This window comes from Petromyzon marinus, chromosome 41 (genome assembly GCF_048934315.1).
Source record: "Petromyzon marinus isolate PM22_M1 ecotype Great Lakes invasive population chromosome 41, UKy_Petmar_22M1.pri1.0, whole genome shotgun sequence".
Classification (NCBI taxonomy): domain Eukaryota; kingdom Metazoa; phylum Chordata; class Hyperoartia; order Petromyzontiformes; family Petromyzontidae; genus Petromyzon; species Petromyzon marinus.
In genome coordinates this window covers 2,854,014-2,877,479 of record NC_133707.1, presented here as the reverse complement: position 1 = coordinate 2,877,479, position 23,466 = coordinate 2,854,014, and the positions used below count along the sequence as shown (strand labels likewise).

Sequence of the window (23,466 nt, the reverse complement as noted above, 5' to 3'; positions counted from 1 at the left end):
TCACCTCACTACCGCTCCGCTCTGGAATTCCCTCCCCCCCTTCAAAATAACAACCTTGCTCAATTCGACAGTCACGTGAACGCTTCTCTGCTAGAACTTTTGAGGTTGTTGTTTGTTGCTGGCCGCTTGCCGTTTTGTCCCCTTTAGGCTAATGGTTCTTAACCTTTACGGCAGCCTTGCACCCCTTTGGTTCTCAATAATGATACTATTATAATGTTAATAAATACATAGATTTTACAAAACAAACTAGTTTTAACTTACGTTCCCGTCCTGCATGTGTTTTCGATTCTTTACCTTCGAAAAAAATCAAATCTGCCCATGTCTCGCACACCCCCCAGAAAGGTCATCTCGCACTCACAGGGGATTCGTGTACCACTCCCCTCAGGTGAAGAACCACTGCCTTAGGCCTTGTGCGCAGCAACTGAGTTCCAATTGTAATCGTGTAGAGCCCTTTAGTCAATCGACTGCCGGAGTGGAGGACGCCGCGCCGGGCATGGCAGTTGTTTGACCATACTTCACCATACTTCACCAAACATCACGAAACTTCACCAAACGTCACCAAACTTCACCGCCCAGTGCGGGTTTGGTACCCGTGGGTGGCCTGGGATCGGTTCAGATATCACCCACCACTGATGTTAGCCGTGGCTCGGAATTGAACTCAGGTCACCGGAGGTTAGAGCGTGGTTCACTAACGCCTGCGAGAAACACTCACCCTGTATATATATACACACACAGCTATTAATATATATGTTATGTACACATATTAACCGTCATATGTAGTGTAAATAGATACCCACACACATGGAGCTCTGTTCAAACTTCACTGTTCACGCGTTTGTGTGGCGTGATTTAGCCAACCCAGGCTTTTGTTTCCACATCGCTCATTCTATTCCCGATCACTGTCGTGAGCCATGTTCAATCGACTGCTGGACGAAGGCCTCCTCCACAAGCCGCCTCCACCAATCACAACCCTGCGATACATGTTGTGTGTGTGTGTGGTTTTCCTCTTCTAGATCACCCCCATGGAGTTCCGGACGACCGTGGTGATATCCCTGAAAACCACCGCGGGTTTTGTCCAAATCGCCCACGCTGTCCATCACCGCTCGCCACCGTCCCCCCCCCCCCCCTGAAGGAGGCCGTCTCACCACCCGCACACTCTCACGAGACCAGAGCCACGGCACCACCGCTCCCCACGCCACGCAACACCCCCGCGGGTCCCCTCGCACCCAGCCCGCTCGCTCGCCCGCCCGCCCACCCGCTACATCGAGTTGGTCCTGCAGTGCTGCTTGATGGAGTCCTTGGACATGTCCGTGGTCATGGTGGACAGGGGGAAGTGCTCGAACGCTTCCTCGTCCGCCCGTCCCGCGCCGGCCTCGCGCGCGACCTCCGACCTCCCGCCGCTGCCGCCGCCGCCGCCGCTACCGCCGTCGCTGACCCTCGCGAGGCCCGTGGCGGCCATGCACCAGCAGCGCTGCGCCATCGCCTTGAGCTCCTTTTGGAAGTTGGTGTTGAGGAGGCCGTAGCACACGGGGTTCACGCACGTGGAGGCCATGGCGGTGAGGTGGCACAGCGAGAACACCAGGTCGTGGTGGCAGCCCATGACGGCCTGGTGGTGCCAGTCGTAGAGCGCGTTGAAGACGTTGAGCGGCAGCCAGCAGAGCGCGAACGCCGCCACGATGGTCGCCAGCATGCCGTTGATCCGGCGCGCCTGGCGCGCCCGACGGCTGTAGCTCTCCTGCTGCAGGTGGTCGTGCCGGTGCTCGTAGTGGCCCGTGGAGGCCTCGCGCGCCTCCCGGCACAGCGAGGGCCTCTCCAGCATGCCGCGGCGCCGCCGCAGGCGCAGGAAGATGCGCGCATAGCAGCCCAAGATGAAGGCGAGCGGCACGCAGTACTGCAGCGCCAGCAGCGCCGTGGTGTAGAGCAGCCGCGCCGAGGAGGAGGGCCACACCTCCACGCACACGTGCTTGCCCTCCAGGGGATCGGCGTCTCCGCCGCCGCCGCCGCCGCTCAGGTTGCCCAGCGGCTCGTCGGTGAGCACGTGGAAGGTGGCGAAGGGCAACGAGGCGAGCGCCGCCGCTGCCCACACGACGGCGATGGCCGCGTAGGCATGGTGCAGGCTCGGCTTCCAGCCCGTCGGGTGCAGGATGAGCTGGTGGCGCTCGAGCGAGATGAGCACCAGCGAGAGCACGGAGACGGTGACGGACGTGCACTGCACGAAGGGGCTCAGCTTGCAGAGCAGCTCGCCAAAGGCCCAGTGGTCCATGAGGGTGTAGACTAGCGTGAGCGGCAGGCACAGCAGCACCACGAGGATGTCGGACACCGAGAGGTTGGCGATGAACACGTTGGTAATGTTGCGCATGTCGCGCTGGCGGGCCACCACGAACACGAGGCACGCGTTGCCGCTGAGGCCCAGCGTCATGACGGTGCAGTAGGCGACGATGAGGAAGGACGTGGAGAAGGGCGACGTGCGGCAGATGTCGTAGTCCTCCGCCGCGGCCCTCGTGCCGTTGGCGAGGGCGGCGGTGGCGTTCCACGCACGCCGCCCGCCGCCGGAGTCGTCCATCCCTTGCCGCCACCCGCGCGCTCTCAGCGCCCCATCGCCGCCGCGGGCTTGCGGGGTTGACCCCGCGGAGGTCGGCGTCCGGCGGCGAGTCCCCCCGATGCAAGCGCGGCCGGAGCACCTGGGCGAGGGGAGAGACAGCCGCGCGCGCGTGTCGGGGTTGGGTTCAGCGGGAGAAGCGACGCGCGCCGCGTGGAGCCGCTCGACCACCCGGGAGCGAGCGCCGGGCGCAGCGCCACCACGCTCGAGGTGCCGGGGTCACGAGAGGCGCCGGGGGTCACGAGAGTAACCGGGGGTAACGAGAGGCGCCGGGGGTCACGAGAGTAACCGGGGTCACGAGAGTAAACGGGGTCGCCCGAGGTGCCGGGGTCACGAGAGGTGCCGGGGGTCACGAGAGTAACCGGGGTCACGAGAGTAACCGGGGTCACGAGATGTGCCGGGGTCACGAGAGGTGACGGGGGTCACGAGAGTAACCGGGGTCACGAGAGGTGCCGGAGTCACGAGAGGTGCCGGGGTCACGAGAGGTGCCGGAGTCACGAGAGGTGACGGGGGTCACGAGATGTGCCGGGGTCACGAGAGGTGCCGGGGGTCACGAGAGGTGCCGGAGTCACGAGAGGTGCCGGAGTCACGAGAGGGGCCGGGGTCACGAGAGGTGCCGGGGGTCACGAGAGTAACCAGGGTCACGAGAGGTGCTGGAGTCACGAGAGGTGCCGGGATCGCCCCGAGGGCGCTCGCCGCGCGAGCACGCGGACATTGGCAGAGCAAAAGCGTGGGGAGGTGCGCGCTTGGGGTGGCGCTGATGGAGAGTGAGGGGACCACGTGGATCAGAGAGGAATGCGCGGGCTAGGGACGTCACCGCTCAGACGCATGCGCTCGGCCACGAGACGGCCGCTCCAGTGACGGCCGGTGGTCGAGACTCAGGACAGAATAGCTTCCCAAGGAGGGGCGAAACATCAACGATCTTAAAACAAAGCGCAGCTCTTTGCCAATACGCTGCCGCACGAAAGGCCTCCCCACGCCATTGTCGGTGATGAGAGTCGTTTGACCATACTTCACGACGCCGGTCAGTGCGGCTTGGTGACGGGTCCATATGTCAGGTCACATTTATAGTCCAGTATATACGTATCGCTCTGCGACTAGTCCGCCCGTTGGCTCTCATTGTCACCATCGTCATCACCCATTGGTCAATCCACTGCTGGATGAAGTCCTCCCCAAGCCGCCTCCATCTCACGCGGCCTTCCTTCCTGCGATGTAACAATCCATCCAGCAACGGCTATACACGGACCGATTTAATTCGCCGCTCCATCTCCGCGGGGCACGTCCTCTTCTGGGACGTGCCCTACGTTCCTTGGCTGCGATTATAAAGAGCCGCAGCAGAGAAATGGATTCTTCAAGGCGCCCCTTGTCAGTCCTCCGTGAACCTTAGTCCGCTCCTCCATCTCCAGCACCGCTATTCACATGCAAATGAGCGAACCCATTCAAATGTAAAACAGCGGCAGCAAGAGCGAACATCGTGGCGCGCACAGCTGTTAATTGAGGCTGGAGGCGGTGAGGGGGTCGGTGGCGTGGGTGGCGTCGGTGGCGTGGGGGGTTGGGTGCGGTGGGTCCTGGGCACGGGCAGTCGCCCGCACACCGGCGGGGCGGATTTCCACTCCCATCAACCCTTGAGTGGAATCAAGGGGCCTGTTTGTTGTTGTTGTTGTTGTTAAAAGACGCGAATTCGCATTGGCTAAAGGGTTCTAGCCTACTCGGATGGGTGACAGCCGCCACCACCATCACCAGGGCTCGCCAGGTCTTGTAGGCGTGGGGCTGAACATTGGGAATGATCGCTCGATTCTATTCGCGAGTGATTTTGGCTCCACACGCGGGAGCGCAGATTGCCCAGACTAAACCAAACGAGCGTCCGAGTGTGACGCCTCTCAAACCGTTGCGCCCATAGAATCGAGATCGTAAAGTCTCGAAATCAAATCAAGAGAGGCGTTGCTTTCTTGCCATACGACTGCGGAGTCTCACAACGCTGGCCTGACCCGATGAAGATCGTTCTCGATCCACTGCTGTGTGACGAGCTCTCGAACTTCAGACTGTGCTACTGGAGCCCATGGTGATTGGTTGGGAACTGTCAAGAGGTGGTCACGCGGCTGGGTGGGTTCCCAATGGCAGTGTCAGTGGACACTGAGTTGGCACCGTCGAGGATCTGGGTTCGACTCCAAGGTTCCAACTGCTCGCGATTGAGCCACGGTGCCAAGTGCAGGAGCAAATCGATGGTCTCACACGCGGTTATATATATTTTATAAAACGTAATTAAAAAATCGTATTTATTTTTAATTACTGAACTCATTCCAGCTCTCAGGATAATAAAAACAAAACAAACTCGGTTTGATGTCTGTCTCATCGCGGCCTACGGACGCACATCCCGCGTGAACGCTACCGCCGTTATCATCGCTGAGCGGAATGCCTCGGAGGATACGCGCAACGATGGAAAGCGCTTCTGCGCAATCCATGCGTATGCATGATTTTTTCTTCTCCGGTAAATATCCAACCACCAACCCCAAATGTTCACTCCCATCGCCTCCCCCCCCCCCTCTCCCGGCTCGGATCCACCACCGGTGCATTTGCACCGCCTGTACCCTCGATAGCCAGGCCGGCAGCGGCCCGACCATTGAGTACAGCGGGCGAGGCGGCCCAACACTCCCTGCCCGTGGCTCATGTTGTCCCAAGGCCATTTATCCGAGGCGACCGCCAGCCCGTCCCTACCCCCAAACCAGCCTGGACGATTGTGTGGCTGACGGGGCCCGCTCAAAGCCGGCCGCTCGGCTGCCCTGGCAGGCGACCCTAATTAGCTCCCAGGGGATGAATGCCGCATCCTCTGCAATCAACTCTGACCTTTTAGTGCCTCCCGCTTGCAGATAAACACCTCCTCGCTGTGGCGGTGGCGGGGAGGAGGGGGGTGGGGTTGGATGTGAATGGGGTCTCCTATCCCGATTCCGCCCGCCCCCCTCCCACGGTGCCCCCCACCCCCTATCCCCCCACCAGCTCGCTCGCTTCTTCCACTGTTGCCATCGCGCTGGCTTTGAAGGGCCACGTCGATTCACGTCGCTGATAGGATACTCGCCAAACATAGGATTCCTGTACGGAAACCAACGCTGTGCGTCCATCCCGACTGCGCCTGCCCATATACAGTGAAGGAAAAAAAAGTATTTGATCCCCTGCTGATTTTGTACGTTTTCCCACTGACAAAGAAATGATCAGTCTATAATTTTAATGGTAGGTTTATTTGAACAGTGAGAGACAGAATGACAACAAAAACATCCGGAAAAAACCCATGTCAAAAATGTTATAAATTGATTTGCATTTAAATGAGGGAAATAAGTATTTGACCACTCTGCAAAACATGACGAAGTAATTGGTGGCAAAACCCTTGTTGGCAATCACAGATGTCAGACGTTTCTTGTAGTTGGCCACCAGGTTTGCACACATCTCAGGAGGGATTTTGTCGCACTCCTCTTTGCAGATCTTCTCCAAGTCATTAAGGTTTCGAGGCTGACGTTTGGCAAACTCGAACCTTCAGCTCCCTCCACATATTTTATATGGGATTAAGGTCTGGAGACTGGCTAGGCCACTCCAGGACCTTAATGTGCTTCTTCTTGAGTCACTCCTTTGTTGCCTTGGCCGTGTGTTTTGGGTCATTGTCATGCTGGAATACCCATCCACGACCCATTTTCAATGCCCTGGCTGAGGGAAGGAGGTTCTCACCCACGATTTGACGGTACATGGACCCGTCCATCGTCCCTTTGATGCGGTGAAGTTGTCCTGTCCCCTTAGCAGAAAAACACCCCCATAGCATAATGTTTCCACCTCCATGTTTGACGGTGGGGATGGTGTTATTGGGGTTATAGGCAGCATTCCTCCTCCTCCAAACACGGCGAGTTGATGCCAAAGAGCTCCATTTTGGTCTCATCTAACCACAACACTTTCACCCAGTTGTCCTCTGAATCATTCAGATGTTCATTGGCAAACTTCAGACGGGCATGTATATGTGCTTTCTTGAGCAGGGGGACCTTGCGGGCGCTGCAGGATTTCAGTCCTTCACGGCGTAGTGTGTTACCAATTGTTTTCTTGGTGACTATGGTCCCAGCTGCCTTGAGATCATTAACAAGATCCTCCCGTGTAGTTCTGGGCTGATTCCTCACCGTTCTCATGATCATTGCAACTCCACGAGGTGAGATCTTGCATGGAGCCCCAGGCCGAGGGAGATTGATAGTTCTTTTGTGTTTCTTCCATGTGCGAATAATCGCACCAACTGTTGTCACCTTCTCACCAAGCTGCTTGGCAATGGTTTTGTAGCCCATTCCAGCCTTGTGTCGGTCTACAATCGTGTCCCTGACATCCTTGGAGAACTCTTTGGTCTTGGCCATGGTGGAGAGTTTGGAATCTGATGGAATGATTGCTTGTGTGGACAGGTGTCTTTTTTACAGGTAAGAAGCTGAGATTAGGAGCACTCCCTTTAAGAGTGTGCTCCTAATCTCAGCTCGTTACCTGTATAAAAGACGCCTGGGAGCCAGAAATCCTTCTGATTGAGAGGGGGTCAAATACTTATTTCCCTCATTAAAATGCAAATGAATTTATAACATTTTTGATATGCGTTTTTCTGGATTTTCTTGTTGTTATTCTGTCTCTCATTGTTCAAATAAACCTACCATTAAAATTATAGACTGATCATTTCTTTGTCAGTGGGCAAACGTACAAAACCAGCAGGGGATCAAATACTTTTTTCCCTCACTGTACTTAGAGTCACCCCACCCTACCCATATAGTTAGAGTCACCCCACCCTACCCATATAGTTAGAGTCACCCCACCCTACCCATATAGTTAGTCACCCCACCCTACCCATATAGTTAGAGTCACCCCACCCTACCCATATAGTTAGAGTCACCCCACCCTACCCATATAGTTAGAGTCACCCCACCCTACCCATATAGTTAGAGTCACCCCACTCTGCCCATATAGTTAGAGTCACCCCACCCTACCCATATAGTTAGAGTCACCCCACTCTGCCCATATAATTAGAGTCACCCCACCCTACCCATATAGTTAGAGTCACCCCACCCTACCCATATAGTTAGTCACCCCACCCTGCCCATATAGTTAGAGTCACCCCACCCTACCCATATAGTTAGAGTCACCCCACCCTACCCATATAGTTAGAGTCACCCCACCCTATCCATATAGTTAGAGTCACCCCACCCTACTCATATAGTTAGAGTCACCCCACCCTGCTCATATAGTTAGAGTCACCCCACCCTACCCATATAGTTAGAGTCACCCCACCCTACCCATATAGTTAGAGTCACCCCACCCTACCCATATAGTTAGAGTCACCCCACCCTACCCATATAGTTAGAGTCACCCCACCCTACCCATATAGTTAGAGTCACCCCACCCTACCCATATAGTTAGAGTCACCCCACCCTACCCATATAGTTAGAGTCACCCCATCTGCCCATATAGTTAGAGTCACCCCACACTGCCCATATAGTTAGAGTCACCCCACCCTACCCATATAGTTAGAGTCACCCCACCCTACCCATATAGTTAGAGTCACCCCACCCTACCCATATAGTTAGAGTCACCCCATCTGCCCATATAGTTAGAGTCACCCCACACTGCCCATATAGTTAGAGTCACCCCACCCTACCCATATAGTTAGAGTCACCCCACCCTACCCATATAGTTAGAGTCACCCCACCCTACCCATATAGTTAGAGTCACCCCACCCTACCCATATAGTTAGAGTCACCCCATCTGCCCATATAGTTAGAGTCACCCCACCCTACCCATATAGTTAGAGTCACCCCACCCTACCCATATAGTTAGAGTCACCCCACCCTACCCATATAGTTAGAGTCACCCCACCCTACCCATATTTTAACATCGCAGCACCATCCACCACCTAGCTTCCGAATCTTCTCTCACACGTCTCGTTCCCTTATAACCACTCCGCTCATCCTGAACGTCATCTAAAACAAATCACCCAAAGCCCCACGCAACTCCTCATAACTCCTTCGCCGTAGCCTCAGAAGTGTCCTCCTTCATTCCGACTAATATATGTTTTTTATTTACTCAAACTTTGATGACAAAAACAAAACAAACCAAAATATTTACGCGTTGCTGATCCTCGCGCCACTCATCTCCAGCTTGGCTCCCTCCCTTCAGTCACCACCCACCGTATAGTCATCTCTATGTTAGCAAATCTAACACAATCGAGTATATACGCACGTACAATCATAACTCGTTCCGGATGCACACACACACACTCAGTGGCCAGTGGGTTTGGGTGGTTGGCACGGGACCTGGTGGGGTTTCTTCTCCGACCCGTGGGTCCCTCCGACCCGTGGGTCCCGGTGCAGTTGCACAGCCTGCACACCCGATAGCCACACTGCGTGCGTAGCTTCTGCGACTCAGCCGAAAGCCAGAGTGATCTCAGAGTAATCTCTGAGTGATCTCAGAGTAATATCTGAGTGATCTCAGTGTGATCTCAGAGTGATCTCAGTGTGACCTCTGAGTGATCTCAGAGTGATCTCAGAGTGATCTCAGAGTGATCCCAGAGTGATCTCAGAGTAATCTCAGAGTAGTCTCTGAGTGATCCCAGAGTGATCTCAGAGTAATCTCTGAGTGATCTCAGAGTAATATCTGAGTGATCTCAGTGTGATCTCAGAGTGATCTCAGGGTGACCTCTGAGTGATCCCAGAGTGATCTCAGTGTGATCCCAGAGTGATCTCAGAGTAATCTCAGAGTAGTCTCTGAGTGATCTCAGTGTGATCTCAGAGTGATCTCAGTGTGATCTCAGAGTGATCTCAGTGTGACCTCTGAGTGATCCCAGAGTGATCTCAGAGTGATCCCAAGGTGATCTCAGAGTGATCTCAGTGTGATATCAGAGTGCTGTCAGAGTGATCTCAGAGTGATCGACTCCCTCAAGTGAGGAAGGAGCCATAGGGATCATCTCTATTGGCGGCCCCATAGACTCACACAGAGATCCATACACTCACACAGAGATCCATAGACTCACACAGAGATCCATAGATTCACACAGAGATCCATAAACTCACACAGAGAGCCATAGACTGACATGGCGACCCGTAGACTCGCAGAGAAGCCCAGGGACTAGCACAGAGATCCACGGACTCGCACAGAGAGTCGTAGACTCACATAGAGAGGCATAGGCTGGGCACGACGCAAACCTAAAGACGACTGCGTATTTCTGTACCTCATTACTGATCCTCCCCACACCGATGCTAATGATGACTCAGCTCACTGCTCGTCCAGCCGGACAGAGGCAGCCCAGGGGGGCCGCATTCATGACCCCCCCCCCCCCCAGTGCTTCCCCCCCCTCCTTCACAGGGGCAGCTCAGGGGCAGTGGGGAGTAGCTAGTACCTGGAGCTGCTGAATGTGGATGTCAAGGTGAGTGTGGACGTCGGCGTGAGTGTGGATGTCGAGGTGAGTGTGGATGTCAAGGTGAGTGTGGATGTCAGGGTGAGTTTGGATGTCAAGGTGAGTGTGGATGTCAGGTTGAGTGGGGATGTCAACGTGAGTGTGGATGTCAACGTGAGTGTGGATGTCAACGTGGTGAGTGCGGATGTCAGGGTGAGTGAGTGTGTCAGTTTCAGTTCAGTTCAGGTTATTTTGGCATAGCCCTGTGAGCCATCCGGCTCTTGAATCGGGTGAGTGTGTGAGTGGCTGTATGAGTGAGTGTGTGATGTGTGAGTGAGTGTGTGAGTGAGTGTGTGAGTGGGTGTGTGAGTGAGTCTGTGAGTGGGTGTGTGAGTGAGTGTGTGAGTGAGTGTGAGTGGGTGGGTGTGTGAGTGGCTGTGTGAGTGAGTGGGTGTGTGAGTGGCTGTGTGAGTAAGTGTGTGAGTGGGTGTGTGAGTGGGTGTGTGAGTGTGTGAGTGAGTGAATGTGTGAGTGGGTGTGTGCTTGGGTGTGTGAGTGAGTGAGTGGGTGTGTGAGTGAGTGTGTAAGTTGGTGTGTGAGTGGGTGTGTGAGTGAGTGTGTGAGTGGGTGTGTGAGTGAGTGTGTAAGTGGGTGTGTGAGTGAGTGAGTGGGTGTGTGAGTGAGTGTGTGAGTGGGTGTGTGAGTGAGTGTATGACAAAACAACCCCCTACCTCCTCGCGGTGCCGGACGGGCAACTCTGTCGTGGACAGTACTGTGGGGGGAGGGCCAATTCCGATTGACCCCTCCTCTCATGGCGTCTGTGACTACCACAGTGGCTAAAGGGGGCTCTGGACGGGTGCGAGGGGCTGGAAACCCCTCCACCTTCAATACTTTACCACTAAACCACGACTGAAATATGTAACTAATAAGCATTGTGCCGGAGGCCCCGGGGGGACAGGCGTCTATGACGTCTCCTGGCCAAACCCCAATTGGCGGAGCCAGGGGATTGAATATCTACCCTCGGGGCTTCTTCAAAAACAACAAAAAGCCACTTCGTGTGGCCACGTGGAATATTCGAACGCTCACTGCGGAGGAGAGGCTGCCACTCCTCTTTCGGGAGCTGGACTGGTACCGCCTGGATCTCTGTGGCATTCAGGAGGTCCGGTGGACCGGTTCTGGCTCCTGTCACCATGAGGGGTGGACAGTCCTCTACTCGGGGCAGCAGACTGCCAAACAACAGGGTGTGGCTCTTCTTTTTAACAAAAGAGTGAAGGGGGCGTGGGAGCGTGACGGTGAGGTGTGGGAAGCTGTAAGCCCCAGGCTACTTTGGGCTCGCCTTCCCATCAACCGGATGCGAGGAGTGGTGGTCGTGGTTACTTATGCCCCCACCGAAGACGAACATCCGTGGAGGGATGCAGGCAAAGCCGATGAGTCAGATGCCTTCTATGACCTCCTGTCACAGGTGCTGGCTAAAGTGGCCCCTCGGGATAGAGTCATCTTGTTGGGTGACTTCAATGCCCGAGTTGGTCATGATGCTGGCACCTGGTCTGGAGTGATTGGAGGGCATGGGCCAGATCAGCTCAATAACAACAGTAGGAGGCTGCTAGATTTTTGTGCAGCCCATGGGCTTGTAATTACCAACACGCTTTTCCGGCATCGGTGCATCCACGCAACAATATGGATGCATGCCGGGTCCAAGCAAGACCAACTGCTGGACTACATAGTGACAGACCAGCAGATGCGAGCCCATGTCCTTGACACCAGGACCTACCTTGGGGTGCGACAGGGATGTCCTCTGGCTCCCACATTATTTAACATCTATTTTGACCACGTAGTTTGTGAAGCCTTCAATAGCTGTACCGGGGGAATCTCCATTTGGTACAGATATAATGGGAGGCTGATCGATGCCCGGGTGCGGTCAAGGGATGGCTCCCTATTGCTCAACCACGTTATGTATGCCGATGATTTGGTAATAGCTGTTCATTCAGAGGAGGAGTTGGAGACGCTGCTGCTGAGACTGGAGCGTGCCACTAAGAGGTGGGGCTTTACCATCAGCCCCACCAAAACTAAGCACCTGCCTGGGTATTTTGTACCATCGGACACTCCACCCCCACAACTCCCAGTCGGTGATGGGGCAGTTGTGGAGAGAGTGGAGAGTTTCCCATACCTGGGCAGTGTGCTTATGATCGGCTCCAGTTTAACAGCAGAGGTCTCACTCCGAATCAGTCGAGCGGCAATATCTTTTCATCGGTTGCGTAGCGCTGTGTGGAAGTTACCTGGTCTGTCGCTCCGCACTAAGCTTCAGGTCTTCTCGGCCACGGTCATTCCCTCCCTTCTCTACGCTTGCGAAACGTGGACCCCCTAATAGAACATCTTCGCCAGTTAGAAACATTTTGGCTAGCCTGCCTACGATCCATCCTGGATTTAACCAGGCTGGATTGTGTGAGGAGCTCACACATCTTTGAAAGATCTGGGCAAGGTCCCATCGGTGAGCTCCTCCGGCAGGCAAGGCTGCGTTGGCTGGGTCATGTAGCCCGCATGCCCAGCCACCGCATGCCGAAACAGCTTTTGTTCGGCCGGATCGACGGGGCTAAATGGGCGCGGCACGGGCTGGAGAAGAGATGGAGTGATGTGGTACAGGAGGACGTGAAGCTGAGTGGTCTTTCTGATGACTGGTACCAGCAGTGTCAAGATCGGCCTCTGTGGAGGAGGCTCGTGAAGGACGTTACTGCGCAGATGGAGGTAGTCGCCCTCCAACAACAACAGAGGGCGGAGGAACGACGCTCACCATAATGAGCGGAGCGCCGGGTGGCTAAAGCACAGCAGGTTGGCACAGTAGGGGGCAGAGGTGGTGCATCAGCCAGTCATCTCAGTCATCTTATTCAGTCGACCCGTGGCACTTGGGTCTGCCCCGTGACCTCCTGCCAGCCGGCGTTCGACACTTCACGTGGCCTCAAGGTCCACATGGCCTGGCACAAGCGTCGTGGTGACGTCACCGCCACTTAGTGGCGAATGGCGGTTTGTTGTTTAGTGAGTGTGTGAGTGTGTGTGTGAGCGTCTGCATCTGTGATGTCATTATGTCTCCGTCTACCGGCACTAAAGAGCAACACAAATCGCTATAATTGGAACCCCCCACTGGCACGTGACTGTTCTACATTTCACCCAGCCAGCATCCCGGCAAGGTTATCTGTCGCACGAGAGATATGGACTAATTTCGCCCAAATAGGGGTCATCAGTGAGCCATGCTCACTCATTGAGTGTCAAAGACAGCCCATATTTTGCGTGTGTTTAGTTTGTTGTCATTCTTCCCGCACCTCCGATGAGCACGGTTAACTTCATACAGTGCGAAAGAAGTTCAACATGCATACATTCAAGTATGTGGGTGCACCATAATAATTGTGAATCATCAGTGAACCGCGCCCAACTACTGGCTGCTGGTCATGCTGATGCACGCCTGCGATCCAGCGATGTCGAGACGAGGGTTTGGCTGATCACGACGAGAATCGTGGCCAGGTGCTCGCAGTACAGCAAGTGGGTTGATGGGTTTTCCCCGGGGTTTCCGGGCTCAACACAAACACGAAGCCAAACAACTGCTTCTTGAATGTGAGCTGGCCAAACATACGAAACGGAGCAGGAGCCTTGTGCCACGGTGGCTAGGAGATGTTAACTACCTCGCCCGGTATACAGGAGGTCGTGGGTTCGATCCCAACCGTGACGCCTGCTGCTGTATATTTGGAGTTTGTGTGCCTCTCTCTACGTGGGTCGCGTGGAATATTGTCAGGCTCCACCGGTTTCTTTCCCTCCCACATTTAGAAACAACGTGCGTTTAGAGTATTCGGCAACTATACATTTACATGCGACCGTGAGCCACTTGGCTGAGCCAGGTTGCTTCTGAAAAATAGCTACATAGAGATCTGAAGTTTTCGTGACTGCAATGATCCATACTCTTTGGTTCTTTCGGTAAAGTCACGTAGGTATAAAATAAAATAAATGAAATCACGACGTTTCGGGCGCAACAGGTGGGGACAACCACAGCCTACTTCAGCAAGTGTCTTGCTGTGGTTGTCCCCCACCTGATGACGGCCGCTTGTGTTGCGTCCGAAACGTCGTGATATATATTTTTATTTTATTTTATACCTACGTGACTTTACCGAAAGAACCAAAGAGTATAGCTACATAGAGCTCAGTGGGGCCTTACCTGGTAAGATAAACAAACAGGAAAAAACATACATTGGTACAATTGAGAGATATATATCCGATTCGCGTTTACTTTGCCACGTTCTATGATTTGTATGTCCCGTTCGTACGACATCCATTCGTCCGCAGTTCGTCCCCCACCCCTTGTTGCAGAGGTTCGTGGTTCGCTTGCGGCAGGACGCCCTGGTGAATATTGCGGGTGTATTGACTATCGCATGCGCGCCGTCTGCTTCACATTGGGACGTTCAAGATCCCGCAACGAAGTTGGTACAGAGTAGGCCAATTGTGTGCCCGGCGCCGTGGTTAACAGCAGTGGTTCTTCTTCTTCTTCACCTGGCGTGCACGCATCCCCTGGGGTGTGCGAAATGCCCTTTCTGGGGGTGCAAGACATGGCCAGATTATTTTTTAGAAGGTAAATAATCGAACACACAAATTAAGCTCGTGCACGTAAGTAACAAATACTTTGTTTCATAAAACCTATGTTTTTTTTTATTAACATTATACATTTGTTTACGATGTAAAGGTTAAGAACCACTGGTCTAAGTTATAAAATGTAACCGTAGTAGGGGGCGACGTTGCTGCTGCCGCTGTGTAACACCAATTGAGTAATTTTCAGGTACATTATTCAGCATCAGGATGATTTGGGGGCAATATCGGTTACATTGTATGGGTTGGTATTTGTTTGTGACTGTGGTAGCAAAACGGAGAACCCGGAGGAAACCCGCGCAGAACAGGGGGAGAACGTGCGAACCTTCACCCAGGAAGGCACCCGGGAATCGAACCCATGATCTTCTTGGTGTGTGATACCACCGCGTCGCGCCCACCGCCCCCATCGCGAACGTTTATAACGAAGAAAGCTCCAGATTCCGCAACGCTTCGTGACCACGGAAGGGACAAATTGGCAGGAGGACGCCTTTAATTATTTATTGCTCGGATGTATATTTATCCCTGGGCGTACGCGGCACGGCACGCAAGAGCGATCCCGCGAGCGCGTTTAGCCGCGGTGGGTTACCACGTGGTGCGCAGAGAGCCGTGGGGGGGGGGGGGGGGGGGGTGGCACGGGGTGCACAGAGAGCCGTGGGGGGCCACGGGGTGCACAGAGAGCCGTGGGGGGGGGCACGGGGCGGTCACGGGGGTTCACGCGCGCGCGGAGAGTGACAGTGCGGGGGGAGACGAGTGGCGGCTCCGAGATAATAAAACAACGCGTAGCGTTCTCCTGCGTGCGATATCGCCCGATCGATTAAACGGGGTATCTATAAGTGGATCGACCCTGTGCCGTGTTCAAGCCGGAGGAATACGCGAATGAAGATGGCCATCGGCCCCCGTGGCTTCCCACGCTGAGATCATCATCATCATCATGCGGCAGCGCTGAAGCGGTGTCGGCGTTCTGGGGCTCGTCGGCAGAGTCGCGCTTTTGTTCAACAAACGCTGGGGGATTGCCACGTGCTATTGGAAAGAGCAATTTCATAAAAACAAACAACAGTAGACCCCACCCTCCCCCGCCGCCGTGTCTGTACGTTGGCGTTATCAATCCACTGCTAGATGAAGGCATCCCCACGCCGTGCGGGTCACGTGGGTTATCTGACCACGCTTCACCGCGCTAGTCAGGTGTGGCTCGTCCAATGCGTAGAGCGTAGACGTTGGACCATAGTGCAGTACAACAATTGCCTGTGCTGCACTGCCGTCTGCTGACAAGGTAGCCCTGCAGCAGCAGCCTATAGCAGCAGCAGCCTATAGCAGCAGCAGCCTATAGCAGCAGCAGCCTATAGCAGCAGCAGCCTATAGCAGCAGCAGCCTATAGCAGCAGCAGCCTATAGCAGCAGCAGCCTATAGCAGCAGCAGCCTATAGCAGCAGCAGCCTATAGCAGCAGCAGCCTATAGCAGCAGCAGCCTATAGCAGCAGCAGCCTATAGCAGCAGCAGCCTATAGCAGCAGCAGCCTATAGCAGCTGGTTACGCACGGGGGTCGCCTATCCAAGCACTCTCTCTAATCTCTGCTCAGCTTCGGAGGTCTGGCCGAGGTGGCAATGCCGCGTGTGGCAAAGGCGCGGCCCCTGCAAGCGGGGGTGTGGGGGGTGTGGGGGTGGGGGTGTGGGGGGGTGTGGGGGTGTGGGGGGGTGTGGGGGTGGGGGTTTGGGGGGGGTGTGGGGGGGTGTGGGTGTTTACAGCACCAGGCACTGTACTGTGTATCTACGCCTCCACATCTATGCGACCACGCACTGACCAGCCTGGTGAAGTATGGCTAAGTAACCTCCACGAGCCTCACCGGCGTGGGCGAGGAACGTCATCCAGCAGTGGAATGACAGAATGGCTGCGCTTGTTTAAGGAATACAAATTGAGCGTGAACACCAAGCCATAAAGAGTGTAGACCGCGCTTTATATCTTTACAAACCCCAGGGGATGCGCGGCTGTTTCTCCAGACGAGTCTCGTTGAGTCTCAAGGCTCTTTTCCAGGAGGGTCCTGCCAAAGCGTCTGCAGGAGAGAGCCCTGCCAGTGACTCGCAATCCCAACCGAGTCGTTTTGCGCCGTAATTTGCCCAACAAGGGACCGCTCCCCGCAGCCACACACGCCACGGCCTGCTCGTGACGCCACGCCGACTTTAACGTCCACCGGGCGCTCGACAGACGGCGCGTGTGGGCATTCTCAGTGTGAATGCACACCGCAGTATTAACCAGGGCGGCCGCTGGGAAAATGTCGGAATCTGCGGACGTCTGCAACGAGCGGCGAACTCGCTGCCACGTGGGGGGGGGGGGGGGGGGAGGATGGGTGGGGGGGGGGCGCTTCCAGCGACGCAACAAGCGCCGAGCTGCCCTTTGACTAACGCCGCTCTCCATAGAGTCACTTGGAGGAGGCGCGCTCACGCAGAACCTTGGTCCGTCCGCTGCTGGACGAGGGCCTCCCCGTGCCGTGGACGCGCAGCTGAGCCACTCCCCGAGTTCCCGGCCTGGGCGAGCGGCACATCGGAACGGGTCCATAGCTCGTTGCTTCCTTCCCCATTCACCAACTCGCATCGAGTCGGCGTGGCCGAGATGCGGTCGAACAACCCCCCCACCCCCCACCACCACCGCGCGCGATCGACGCAGCGCGGCGTTCGTCGTCCAGCGGTGGAGCGACGCAGCGCTAGCGGGGACTGTTTTAGAACCACGCGTGGACTGGCGAGCAGACTGCACAGAGAGAGAGAGAGATATCGTCAAAGTGCCTGCCAGCTCACGCCACGCATCTGCGTATTGCCATCCCTCAGCCAGCGGTGGCATGTCGACGCTCCTATGGCCGGTGGCGAGTACATCCACGTGACATATACTGCGCGTGACTGTTCAGCGCCGTTGTCAAAGAGTTCACTTGCGCGACGAGCAGGAGGTGCAGGAGAAGGCGACGTGGTGGTGGTGAACGAGGTGGCGGAGGTGGATGTGGAGGAAGGATGTGGAGTAAGGAGGTGGATGAGGAGGTGGATGAGGAGGGGTGGAGGAGGAGGAGGAGGAGCAGTATCCCGAGAGCATAGCCGTGACTGGGATCAAAGAGGTCACTTACGCGATGAGGAGCAGGTGGAGGACGCCGCAGAGCGTCGCGGGGCGGCCTCACGAGCCCTCGCTCCTCCGCGCGGTTCGCCCCCGCACCCGGGTTCGAGTCAAGATGCTGTCTGCCCCGAACCGCGAGCAGCAGAAGCAGCAGTAGCTGCTGCGGGATTCGCCACGCGGTGCCTGCACGAGAAGCAGCAGCAGGGGGAGGAGGAGCGAGCCAGACTCTTCCCCCCCCCCCCGCTCTCCCACTCCCCTCTCCACCTCCCTCCATCACTTCCTCCCTCCCTCTCTCAAATCGCTCCCACACAACGGTACCTCGCTACCCTCTGCTCCCCTCGCATGCCCTCCCTCTCCATCCCTCCCTTCCTCCATATCTCTCCCTCCCCTCATTCCTGCCTCCATTCTCTCCCCTCTCCATTTCCCCATTCCCTTGCTTCCTCCATCTCCATCAATCTCTCCCTCCCTTTCACCTCTCCCTCCGTCATTCTCTCCCTCCCTACATCTTTACATTCCTCTCCTCCCTCCCTCTATCTCTCCCTCCCACTGCACCCCCCTCTCTCTCCCTCTGTTCAGGCCCCCTGTCTCGCTCCCTCTACCCACTTGCGCCCTCTCGTCTCATTCACTCCCCCCCCCGCTCCCTCTCCACAGCTCTCCCCACCCGGAGCTGTCAATTCGCGGATGCCTCCGCTGTGTTTCCTGATGCGGAGTTCTGAGTGTGAATCTGTGTGTGTGTCGGTGTGTGTGCTAGTGTGTGAGTGTGTGTACCAGTGTGTTGTGAGTCTGTGTGAGTGTGTGTGTCAGTGTGTTGTGAGTCTGTGTGAGTGTGTGTGCCAGTGTGTTGTGAGTCTGTGTGAGTGTGTGTGCCAGTGTGTTGTGAGTCTGTGTGAGTGTGTGTGCCAGTGTGTTGTGAGTGTGTGTGAGTGTGTGTGCCAGTGTGTTGTGAGTCTATGTGAGTGTGTGTGTCAGTGTGTTGTGAGTCTGTGTGAGTGTGTGTGCCAGTGTGTTGTGAGTGTGTGTGAGTGTGTGTGTGCCAGTGTGTTGTGAGTCTGTGTGAGTGTGTGTGCCAGTGTGTTGTGAGTCTGTGCGTGTGTGTGCCAGTGTGTTGTGAGTCTGTGCGAGTGTGTGTGCCAGTGTGCTGTGAGTCTGTGTGAGCGTGTGTGAGTCTGTATGAGTGTGTGTGTGCCAGTGTGTTGTGAGTGTGTGCGAGTGTGTGTGCCAGTGTGTTGTGAGTCTATGTGAGTGTGTGTACTAGTGTGTCTTGTGAGTGTGTGTGAGTGTGTGTGTCAGTATGTTGTGAGTCTGTGTGAGTGTGTGTCAGTGTGTTGTGAGTCTGTGTGAGTGTGTGTGAGGCTGTGTGAGTTTGTGTGCCAGTGTGTTGTGAGTCTGTGTGAGTGTGTGTGTCAGTGTGTGTGTCTGTGTGAGTGTGTGTGCCAGTGTGTTGTGAGTCTGTGTGAGTGTGTGTGCCAGTGTGTTGTGAGTCTGTGTGAGTGTGTGTGTCAGTGTGTTGTGAGTCTGTGTGAGTGTGTGTGCCAGTGTGTTGTGAGTCTGTGTGAGTGTGTGTGTCAGTGTGTTGTGAGTCTGTGTGAGTGTGTGTGTCAGTGTGTTGTGAGTCTGTGTGAGTGTGTGTGCCAGTGTGTTGCGAGTCTGTGTGCGTGTGTGTGAGTCTGTGTGAGTGTGTGTGCCTGTGTGTTGTGAGTCTGTGTGAGTGTGTGTGCCAGTGTGTTGTGAGTCTGTGTGAGTGTGTGTGCCAGTGTGTTGTGAGTCTGTGTGAGTGTGTGTGCCAGTGTGTTGTGAGTCTGTGTGAGTGTGTGTGCCAGTGTGTTGCGAGTCTGTGTGAGTGTGTGTGCCAGTGTGTGTGAGATGTGTGAGCGGTAGTGTAGCGGTTAGCGCGCTGCGCTATGAACCCGGCGACCCGGGTTCGATTCCCGCTCACGGCCAACACCAGTGACGATTATCTGAAGTGGTCCCGGGCCTCCCCTAGGTCGACTCAGCCTCAAATGAGTATCTGGTGCGGTGTGTAGTCATCGCCACTGGGGAGACAAAGGCGGTCGGGCGTGGTGTTGGCCACCCACCCCCTCGTGTACCGTTCCGGCCTTCATAGGTGCTCGCTAACAGCACTTGCCCCTACAGTCTGTTAAGGGTATACGGGGGATCTTTGAGTGTGTGTGGCAGTGTGCGTGGCAGTGTGCGTGGCAGTGTGCGTGGCAGTGTGCGTGCCAGTGTGCGTGGCAGTGTGCGTGCCAGTGTGCGTGGCAGTGTGCGTGCCAGTGTGCGTGGCAGTGTGCGTGGCAGTGTGCGTGCCAGTGTGTGTGTTCGCGGGTTGCTGCTCAAGTGGCCCGCGATCACAAATCGCTCTTTAATTCCATCAAAAAAGTAACCTGCAGCGCCACACTTATTACCATCATTAGGGGAAGGAACGGTGATCCAATCTCCGACCCCAAGGAACATGTTTGCAGATTTGCTGAGCATTTCTGAGGCCCTGGGAGAGGAGACATCCCTCAGCCTGGATAACAACGTGGGACAAAGTGGGGATGACCCTGCCGAGGCTGCGGTGCCTTAAATATTGGAAGAAGACGTCACCCCCTGTGAGTGGCTGGCTGAGGTGCCATCTGTTGAGGAAGAGTCTGAGACCAGGAAAGGCACCGGGCAGAGATGATCTCCCAAGCGAAATGCTGAGGGATGGTGGCGTTTGTGCACAGACTGCCCAACATGACATTATAACAACAGTCTGGACCACTTGACGGGTTCCGCAGGACTGGAAGGATGCCCTGGTGGTCCCCCTCCTTAAGAAGGGGGACCGCACAGACTGTAACAACTACAGCGGCATCTCACTCCTCAGTGTGCCGGGAAAGGTCCTGGCAAGGATTATTCAACATCGCTCTGCTAGGCAAGCTGAGGAGAGGCTTGCGGAGCCCCAATGCGGTTTCAAGAAAGGGAATTCCAACAAGACCTACATCTCTGCTTTATTGACCTGGTCAAGGCCCTGACCCCCTGCTCACGATCATTAAGGACCTTCATGATGGTGAGCAGGCCTGGGTAAAACTACGTGGCCGGGAGTCGGAGCCATTCGCTGCACACCTTGAGGTGCGACAGGGATGTCTTCTGGCTCCACACATTATTTGACATCAATTTTGACCACGTAGTTCGTGAGGCCTTCAATAGCTGTACCGGAGGAATTTCCTTCCGGTACAGATACAATGGGAGGCTGATCGATGTCCGGGTGCGGTCAAGGGATGGCTCCCTATTGCTCAACCATGTTATGTATGCCGATGATCTGGAAATCGCTGCTCACTCAGAGGAGGAGTTGAAGGCGCTGCTGCTAAACCTGGAGCTTGCCACTAAGAGGTGGGGCCTTACCATCAGCCCCACCAAAACTAAGCACCTGCCAGGGTATTTTGTACCATCGCACACTCCACCCCCACAACTCCCAATTGGTGATGGGGCGGTTGTGGAGAGAGTGGAGAGTTTCCCATATCCGGGCAGTGTGCGTATGACCGGCTCCGGTTTAACAGCGGAGGTCTCACTCCGAATCAGTCGAGCGCATTATCTTTTTATCGGTTGCGTAACGCTGTGTGGAAGCTACCTGGTCTGTTGCTCCGCACAAAAACGGCAGGTCTTCTCGGCCACAGTCATTCCCTCCCTTCTCTACGCTTGCGAAACGTTGACCCCCCTAATGGAACATCTTCGCCGGTTAGAAACATTTAGGCTGGCCTGCCTACGATCCATCCTGGGTTTAACCAGACTGGATTGTGTGAGGAGCTCACAAATCCTTGAAAGATCTGGGCAGGGTCCCATCGGTGAGCTCCTCCGGCAGGCAAGGCTGCGATGGCTGGGTCATGTAGCCCGCATGCCCAGCTACCGCATGCCGAAACAGCTTTTGTTTGGCCGGATTGAGGGGGCTAAGCGGGCGGGGCACGGGCTAGAGAAGAGATGGAGTGATGTGGTACAGGAGGACGTGGAGCTGAGTGGACTTGCCGATGACTGGTACCAGCGGTGTCAAGATCGGCCTCTGTGGAGGAGGCTCGTGAAGGATGCTACTGGGCAGATGGAGGCAGTCGCCCTCCAACAACAACGGAGGGCGGAGGAGCGACGCTCAGAACAACGAGCGGAGCGCCGGGTGGCTAAAGCACAGCAGGTTGGCACAGTAGGGGGCACAGGTGGTGCATCAGCCAGTCATCTCAGTCAGTCGACCCGTGGCACCTGGGTCTGCCCCGTGACCTCCTGCCAGCGGGCGTTCGACACTTCACGTGGCCTCAGGGTGCACATAGCCTGGCACAAGCGTCTTGGTGACGTCACCGCCACTTAGTGGCGAATGGCGGTTGTTGTTGTTGTTGTTGAGTCTGTGTTAGTGACTATGTGTGTGATAGTGACTGTGTGTGTTAGTGACTGTGTGTGTGTTAGTGACTGTGTGTGTGTGAGGGGCTGGTAACCCCTCCACCTTCAATTAATTACCATTAAACCACGAGTTAAACTGAAATATGTAACTAATAAGCTTGTGCCGCAGGCCCCGGGGGACAGGCGTCTATGACGTCTCCTGGCCAAACCCCAATTGGCGGAGCCAGGAGATTGAATCTCTGCCCTCGGGGCTCCTCCAGAAACAACGATAAGCCACTACGGATGGCCACGTGGAATGTTCGAACACTCACTGCGGAGGAGAGGCTGCCGCTCCTCTGTCGGGAGCTGGACCGGTACCGCCTGGATCTCTGTGACATTCAGGAGGTCCAGTGGACCGGTTCTGGCTCCTGCCACCATGAGGGGTGGACAGTCCTCTACTCGGGGCAGCAGACTGCCAAACAACAGGGTGTGGCTCTTCTTTTGAACAAAAGAATGAAGGGGGCATGGGAGCATGGCGGTGAGGTGTGGGAAGCTGTAAGCCCCAGGCTACTTTGGGCTCGCCTTCCCATCAACCGGAGGCGAGGAGTGGTGGTCGTGGTTACTTATGCCCCCACCGAAGACGAACATCCGTGGAGGGATGCAGGCAAAGCGGATGAGTCAGATGCCTTCTATGACCTCCTGTCACAGGTGCTGGCTAAAGTGGCACCTCGGGATAGAGTCATTATGTTGGGTGGCTTCAATGCCCGAGTTGGTCATGATGCTGGCACCTGGTCTGAAGTGATTGGAGGGCATGGGCCAGATCAGCTCAGTAACAACGATAGGAGACTGCTGGATTTTTGTGCAGCCCATGGGCTTGTAATTACCAACACGCTGTTCCGGCATCAGTGCATCCACACAACATCATGGATGTATGCCGGGTCCAAGCAAGAACATCTGCTGGACTACATAGTGACGGACCAGCAGATGCGAGCCCATGTCCTTGACACCAGGACCTACGGCGGAGCTAATCTGCCCTCTGACCATCGATTAGTCATCTGTAAGATGCGCCTGCCATTCTTCCACTCCGGTGGTGGGTGTACACCCAGGACCCCATTCCAACCTAAAGTGGCCTGGTCTCAGTTATCTGATGAAAGTTGCAAGCGAGAATTTCATTATCGCTTGCGGCTGGGATTGGCATCGTCCCCGAGTCCTCCTGATGTCGAGGGTAAATGGGCGAGGTTTAGGACTGTGACTCATGTAGCAATGGCTGCTTTGGGTACGCGGTCCAGACCTCCCCAGAGACCATGGCTGACAGAGGAGGTGTTCAGGATGGTTGAGAAATAGCGACAGGCCCACTGTCATCGGCTACAGAATCCCACGTCAGATAATGAGGAGGCTGACCGCAGCCTTCGCTCGGAGGTGCTGAGAGCCATGAGGCGCTGCAAGGA

At 55.5% G+C, this 23,466-nt stretch overlaps 1 protein-coding gene across 3 annotated transcripts; it reads right to left on the bottom strand.

Moving 5' to 3' along the window:
• Window positions 1-1,252: 1,252 nt before the first annotated feature.
• Window positions 1,253-18,441, bottom strand: LOC116951001 (neuropeptide Y receptor type 1-like). 3 transcript variants are annotated; one of them, XM_076073224.1, is made up of 3 exons: window positions 17,715-18,426; window positions 16,578-16,658; window positions 1,253-2,681 (listed from the first exon to the last, which is right to left on the bottom strand). In XM_076073224.1, the coding sequence occupies exon 3, from the start codon at window positions 2,561-2,563 to the stop codon at window positions 1,259-1,261; it is 1,305 nt and encodes a 434-aa protein (XP_075929339.1). In that variant the 5' UTR covers window positions 2,564-2,681; window positions 16,578-16,658; window positions 17,715-18,426; the 3' UTR covers window positions 1,253-1,258. The 3 variants fall into 3 exon arrangements, 2 of the variants coding, with proteins under 2 accessions (XP_075929339.1, XP_032825155.1); XR_012946500.1 differs by lacking the exon at window positions 1,253-2,681 and adding an exon at window positions 8,484-14,560 and having other exon boundaries at window positions 17,715-18,441; XM_032969264.2 differs by lacking the exon at window positions 16,578-16,658.
• Window positions 18,442-23,466: the final 5,025 nt, after the last annotated feature.

What these genes read in the sequence shown, in the direction of transcription:
- LOC116951001 (XM_076073224.1), bottom strand. Translation starts at nt 2,563, where the DNA reads ATGGACGACTCCGGCGGCGGGCGGCGTGCGTGGAACGCCACCGCCGCC.